At 33.2% G+C, this 8036-nt stretch overlaps 1 protein-coding gene across 1 annotated transcript; it reads right to left on the reverse strand.

The window, feature by feature from the left end:
- Positions 1-3687: 3687 nt before the first annotated feature.
- Pfdn4 (prefoldin subunit 4) lies at positions 3688-7734 on the reverse strand. Its single transcript, XM_043009768.2, has 4 exons — positions 7606-7734; positions 5153-5257; positions 4410-4517; positions 3688-4124 (listed from the first exon to the last, which is right to left on the reverse strand). The coding sequence occupies exons 1-4, from the start codon at positions 7621-7623 to the stop codon at positions 3960-3962; spliced, it is 396 nt and encodes a 131-aa protein (XP_042865702.1). The 5' UTR covers positions 7624-7734; the 3' UTR covers positions 3688-3959.
- Between the last annotated feature and the right edge of the window lie 302 nt (positions 7735-8036).

An 8036-nucleotide genomic window follows, 5' to 3' on the forward strand; every position in this document is an offset into this window, starting at 1 on the left:
GCAAATAGCTTAGTTGCTTAGATGGAAAATAATAATCTTTGGTTTATATAAGTGATATATTGTTTTCATATCTTTACTGCTTAATGGAAAATGTTGGAATGTGAAATAATTGATGGATATTGCTTTGATCTTGCAAACTATTGCTGAGCTTCAAAGATGTGGTTAAAAAGGACTACCCAGCATCTCATATACACTGTGTTGTGTTTTGTTTATATTATAAAGGAAGTATTGAAGGATCTGATCCAAGCGAAAATGTTTGTTTTGTATGGGCTTTTTTCACCCTCATTAAAATGTAACTTTCCTTTATTTTATGGGTATATTTCTGTATTATCATTATTATTATTGTTATTTTTTTATTATTATTATTATTATTATTATTATTATTATTATTATTATTATTATCCCTGAAGAGCTTCCTGTGTTGACAATATTATTTGTTATAGAATCTGTACATTTTTTGTGGTAAGATTTTAGCTTGTGTAATATCTTTTAAGAAAATTAAAGATACTGATATGAATTTCCTTTTTTTTTCTCCTCCTCAAACCTTTTAATAATACATTTTGGAATCTTGAGTATTGAATATCTTTGCCTATCCTACATTCAATACAAGTGACCAGTTGAGAACACTGCACTTGTATATGAATGATGGGTTGCCTTGGCCCTCCTTGGACGGCCATCTTAACCTATTGCAGACGGATATCATGACATACATGACATAGGAGCTTTGGTCTGACATTGGGCATCATGACATACATAACGTTGGGGGACTATGAGTAATGAATGTGATGATGTCATAATTAGATGGCACAACTTTATAGAGAAATAGCAAGCAGCAAGTTGCCAACCTCTTGCTCTGAAGTACCACTGGTGACTCAAATCATGCCCAGTGTCTTCAATGTGGCCCTGTGCCAGTAGTGATACCTTCTGTGGTGGCTCTAACAGTCATAAGCACAGGTTTCCTTCCTCTTTGTATTATCTTCATGTGGATGACAGTACACGGATATGAGAAAATGTTGCTTTTTGTCCTCCCATTAAACAGTAACATGTCTATCACACTAAGTACAAAAAAATAATGAGTTAATATACTACAATTTTAGTCAAATGCAGCATTGATAGAGCCTGTGTTATCATATATGTCTCTTAATACAATAAAACACAAAAATGGCTCTAGTTTTACAATGAATGACTGTCCACAGTGTGTTTCCTATTATTCTCTAAACTTATGGTATGATATATGAGTCTATTTTTGGTACAACAGCATTGTCATGCCAACTAGCATTTAGTTGCACATAGTTACAAAACTGAAGGAATAAATAGCTCATAATTTCAACATTTGGAACAATGCAGTACAAAAGTGGGACCCAACATACAAAAAGTGCCCATATACACATGCATGTAACCACCCAACTACAGCGCATCTGCTAAAAAAACAAAAAAACAAAAAAACTGGCAAGCTTAAATGTCAGCTTTGACTAATGAAAATTACCTTTCCGCAAAATCAACATTTTTTGTACACATTTTGAGAAAGTGTGTTTTGTAGGACACAATGGAAACACAAGGAAGCATATAACTATGTCAGAGGCCTTTTTTCTATAATCACCAATAGTTTCCAATGACAGCAGCTTATCAAGTTCAGTATGAATCTCCCACATATCAAAGAGTTCAACATCATACTTAGAACTAAAAGTAAGGCAAGTCAATATTTAGATAGTGCTTAATTAAAGAATATAATCTTTCTTCAATAAGGTGTAAAACCCAAATATTCATCATATAAACAAATCCTGAAAACTTGTGAATAATAAAGGTGTCACAAGTGATTTTTCCTTTAATATAATTTCCCACAGAACGTTGACAGGTAAAAGCCAGTCATATCCTTCATATTTCTTGAGTTATACCTCCTCTTATATAATATTTGGTTGTCTCTCACTCCTCCCTCCTTCATTCTGGCTTCTGTTCCTTAAACCATTCACACCGGGCCTATTGTTTGCCTGATGCCGCTCCCTCCATGAAGATAATAAGCACACGTAGCATCCAAGTGCTAAATCTTTCCTGGCACGATACTGCACTGCGCTTCTCAGTGCGCTCTACACCCGCCCAATTTTATAGATTTTTTTTTTTTTTTTTTTTTTTTTTTTTTTTTTTTTTTTTTTTTATTTTATTATTTTTATTTTTTTGATAAGTCAAGAACAATGTGTCTCTAGAAATGCAAGTGGAATGGGTATATACATATGTAACTATGTAAAACGTGTATTTAAAGGGAGAGATCGTGATGCAATAGGACATCATCTTGCACGAGGCGAAATATTCCCATGATGTGACAGTACGTCATCCGGCGCATCACACCTTTCAATATCCCTTTTGACTTATCATCCTTGTTTCATTACTTGGTTAGTATTTTGCAAACTTTAAAGAAATATAACTAGTAACAATAATGGTCATGAAAATTATGGTAATAATAATAATAATGATAATAATAATAATAATAATTATTATTATTATTATTATTATTATCATAATTATAATTATTATAATAATAATAATAATTATTATTATTATTATTATTATCATAATCATAATTATAATTATTATAATAATAATAATTATTATCATTATTATTATTATAATTGTTATCATTATTATTATTATAATCATTATTACAATTATAATGATAATAATCAAAATCATAATCATAATAATAATAATAATAATAATAATAATAGCAATAATAATAATAATGATAATAACTAAAACAATAATGATAAAATATAATCAAGATTCATTATGAAGTTATCTGAAAAATGCAAAATACTACAAATAACAAGGAGGAACAATTAAATGATCACCTAACATTACTTGCCATGTCTAGTTTCGACAACAGTTGCTGTTGATCTGTGCTACAAACCAGACAATACTAAAGATGGCACCTTTCTAATGAGCTTTAGTTGCAGTTTTCTGGGACAGATGGCACTGCTGTTGCTACTGCTTATTGTTTAGCTAATTTGTCTTGTTATACATACTTGGCATTTACTCTACTATAGTTTATCAGGCTCTTGCATTGCCATACAAGTACAGTTACTTATGTGAGATTTGATTTATTTTGTAAATGCTATTTTATTAAACCCTTGAAATTGAACACATTTGCTTGATCCATGTGAATTTATATTGCAGAACTGAAGCAAAAACAAAATTTGTTATCCCAAAATATGAAAAAAAGTGTGCATATTCTTCTTAGTCTTTTGTTGTAAGTGTTTTCCTATCTATAACACAGTCTAAAATTAATCCAAAATCTATGCAAACAATAATTAAATCCAAAGTTCCAGGGAAATACTTATATACGCAAAAAATGAGCTAACAAAGTACTGAAGCACAACAGAAAAAAATAGACCACCACCAATTATTTCAACAAGATGGTTAAGTTAAGTAGGCTAACATGGGATCATTCTTGCTTATCCAATTTCTTCAAAGTCATGCATTATTTTCATATATTTTACATATATTTCTTGTTAAATTACACAAAGTATATCTTAACCTAAACTCTCTTCATGTTTCAGTTTGAATTATGTGTCACAGTTCAATGAAAAGAACATGACAAATCCACAAAAACATATATTACTTGAGATGTATCAATATCCATATGTCTTCGAGGTAATATATTAAGCACATGTAAATAAAAAACACGAGTTATTATATGTGTACGAGTTTTATTTTCTGTATGGTAGATTGTAGAAAAAAAAAGTTACAGTAGACAGATGACACAAACTCAATGGCAAAAATAACAGTGACTGATAGTTCTTTCTATAACAAAACGGAATTTTTTTCTGAAAGACAATAATCCAATCTCGGACATCTTTTTATTCTCATGCTTTTCTCCTGTGCGCAATATCACTGGAAAGTGTTAAGGACAAGGTGACACCAAGTCGCACAATATTGAGTATATCCACAATAATCGTATCTCCATCTCATTCTTCTTCCGGTTCGAGATTGATATTATTGCCAAACTTCCCATAAAGATCGCCCTTGAGCTGCGTCATGACCTCCTGCAGCTCTCCTGCCCGAGTGTTGAGGCCGGCAATCTCCTCCTGGAGGGTTTCTCGCTGTGCAACTATGGCCTCCTGGGCTTCGTCCTGGTAGGGAGGCATTACGAGACATTACTCTATGAAAACATGTACCAAAGGGAAGTGTGATGAGGAGATATGTAATGAATGGACTGAAAAGATTTGATATAAAGAGAATATATGAAATGACCTTATTCTTCAAATAATATACTTGATTAAGTATTAATTTATTCATTCAACTTCTTATGGTCCTCTCAAAAAAAAACTGAACATATTTCTGTCTATACATACTTTTTATGGTGTTTCATAAAATGAACAAAAAGATTAACATGTTCCCCAGTACTGTTCACTTACCTGGGATTTCATGATGAACACCTCACCCACCATATATGGAACCTTCTCGTCACCATCTAACGCAATCATAATTTCATCTTCAGCATCTTGTAAATTCTGCAGTTCATTCTGAAATAAAGGGTAAAGTATTGATATAGAGAAATCTTATTATGCTATTTTTCATGTTAGTAAATTTGTATATTTTGTATCATATCATAGTTCAATCATGCATACAAATGTGTAAAAAAAGGAGGCTTTTTTCATTAGACAATAAGTTATCATGCTTATAATCTAATCTGATACTATGTTGTATCAACAAATCCTCTAAAAAGAAGGAATAACCTGAATAGAAAGTGTGTAGTTTTTGTCTTGAGTTATGCAAAACATATTCTTAATCCCCTCGCGTGACCCCTGTCATACACTAAAATAGGGCACTTAATCTTTTGAAAATAGCAGATTTTTTTCTTGTTGTAAATACATACTCTTTCCTACAAAATGAGTATTTCTAAATTATACAATATGGGTAAACATTATCATAATGTATAAGATGATAATACCAGTACCTCAAACAAATATTCATCATTCAAGAAACGAGAAGATTTCATTTACACATGATAAATCTCACTAAAAGCACATAGGATACTAATGTATCCCATAATGATGAGAACACTTCCCTACTTTAGCATGATGACAACCCTACATATTGCAATTTTTAATATCAAGCTACTTTTCAACATGCTTGCACATTAAAAACAGATCAATACCTCTTTCATCTTCAATTCCTCCTTGAGGTCTCCATGGCGAGCATTGCATCGCGCAAATTTATTTATTTTCTGTTGGTCTTCATAGGTGATGTGTACATCCGAGTCCTGCGAGAGAAAACAATACTGATAGAAAGAAAAGCAAATAGAGCAACCGATAAATAAATAGCTGATATCTTAACTTGTCTTTTTCTTAATCCATTCACGCCAGGGCTATTTCGGCTCTGAGTGGTCGGAATGCCGGGGTATTCAAACGCATAAATCTAATGTCTTGGGATTCTCGGCTGCACTAGCCATGAGCGAGCGCCGTACGCCCGCTCACCCGGCGTGCCAGCCTTGACTAAATATCTCGTCTCCGGTGTCTGACCCAAAAAACACTGAACGTGATAGCAAGTCAACCAGTGCGAATGGGTTATCTCAAGAGATGCTGGGAACATGCGGTGTCCACTATGGTTTTGTCTAATTATCTTTATTACACATAGATGGCTCTAAAAATGTTTAAACACCAAGGAATCAATTGTTAGGACTACCTGACCTATTTAACCTTTCCTTGACTTTTTACAGAAAAAAAAATCATTTTTAATACTAATAATATTATCAATGTTAGTAAGAAATCATTATAAGAATAACAATAACAGTAGTAATAAAAATTTCACTCAAAATTTAAGGAGTGGGGAAAACATTTAAGGTCTAACAGGCCTAACACTGACTCCTTGGTGATTAAGCACTTGTACAGCCTTTTAGGTGTAACAATAAATTAATGAATAAGTTAATAAATCAAATCAATCAATAAATAATAATCAAACAAATAAATAACTAATTAAATAAAAGAAACTTTAAAGGTATGTATACATGCATTCCTATTATCAAGGGGTTGAAAATCCATTCAAAACATCTATCTATCTATCCATATACAAATAAAAAATGAACTTACATTTCAAACATCAAATACACCAGAAATATCAATAGTTATAAATTCCAGGTGGATATAAGTCACAAAGTAACACCATAAATTTACATACAAGTAAGAAACCTCTTGATCATCATCATAAGCATCAAGAAATGTTTAAAAAGAAAATAAGAATGTCAAATCAAAATAGGAAAAGAAAATACAGTACACAAGCAAAGTCACTGATCCTAATCTGTTTAGAGCAATTATTATAATTTTCTTCTTCATATTAGATGTGCTTGATGTGGTTAAGCAACTGACAATATTCTATTGCAATATTTCTAAATCAGGAAATACAACAAAAGTGTTACTGATCGATTCATTTCCCCCTTTACTACTCACATATAGAGAAATTCATCTGTTGAACAACCTCCCCCATATACCCTACATTCTGGGTCCCAATAGTAGGGGTGGGCATGAAGTATAACAGGGAAATTTATGGGTAAAATATAATATACTCATTATTGAGTAATGTGCACTGTAATATGCAAGAAAGGTTATGTATTTTCCTACTGTAAGGGGCTATCACTACCCAACCACCACCCTCGAAAACAACCATCCTCCTCATATGCACAGCAGGATGGAAATAGGGCCGATAACAAGGATACACAATCCAAGACCACAATGAACAATGATAATATTGGGGCTCTGCCTCCTGCAGCACATGAGCCACCCTCACACGGAAGCTCCATGAGAGCCTAACGATCATGGCATTTCACAAAGCCCCCAAGAACAACCAAGAACACTTGAAGTGCTGTGCATGATCGGAGTCTGTGTATGAACGTCTTCCTCAGGAGAGGATACCACTACCACTATTGATTATTATCATTTATGTATTACCCTATTATTTCCCTGCTATACCTCATGCCCTCCCATATTATCAAGTCCTTGGATTTGGGGTGTAGGGGGTTCCTGTGGATTCATTCCACTACTTGTAATTAGTAGAGTGATAGGAGTCAATCAGTTCCACCATCATCATATTTTGTAATGCATTACTCCTCTGAAAAATTTACCCAATTGCCAAAGATAGCATGAAATCAGCCATCCAGCAGAGAGAGACAGCCTCCGCCATCTGTGATCTGGCTGGACAGAGCTACAACTGGATCCTTATTTAAAGAAAACCGCACACACACTGGTCAGAATTTCGGCGATGAAGAGTAGATCCCGCTATCGCTATTAATATCCCAAAAGTATATGACTTGGTTTTAGATTCGTGATAACTACCATAGAAAAGAAATTACTTAGAATCTATTGGAGGTATACCTTATACTAAATTTAAGTCCGAACCTGTAAATAAACAAGTGTATTTTGTATATGATCTCACGACAAAATCTATAAAATACCGGAATTCAACCATGAGGACATATCAATCAATTCTTCAAATAGAACACTGAAACAATACACGGTTAGGATATATAAACTCCATCTAACTTCAGCTTATCCCACGACTCCCTAACTACGATATGCCTAGCGTTAATCAGCCAATAATACGAAAATAAACCCATACCTTCGCTACAGTCGCCATGACTCACAACACCAAAACAAGGCGGAGACCGGAACTGTTTGTAACTTTGATGCCAGATTGGGAGAGTTTATTTTGTTCATTAAAGGTTGCTTATTGCAAATACAATTTATCTAAATTGAAGAATTTGTATGGATAATATCTTTGATTTTGATTTGTTGATTATGCTCACCATCAAGTTATGAAAGAAGGTCCTGAAATTAGTTAAAAAAAGAAAAACGGTGGAAAAACCTACATTTCAACAAATTATGAAAGAGTAGAATTAACATCAAACCTTTCCCTTTATCTTATTCTAGAAGCCTCACCATATTCACGCAGTTATGTCAGAAGATAGTAATGAGTATAATAAATCACATTAAACACCCCTATCTGTGTTGGATGAAAAAGGGTCTCGAGGGGATACGGTGCACAAAATT

The sequence above is a fragment of the Penaeus japonicus genome, unplaced genomic scaffold, assembly GCF_977035675.1.
Source record: "Penaeus japonicus unplaced genomic scaffold, GWHDUDI00000001_assembly GWHDUDI00000024, whole genome shotgun sequence".
NCBI lineage: Eukaryota > Metazoa > Arthropoda > Malacostraca > Decapoda > Penaeidae > Penaeus > Penaeus japonicus.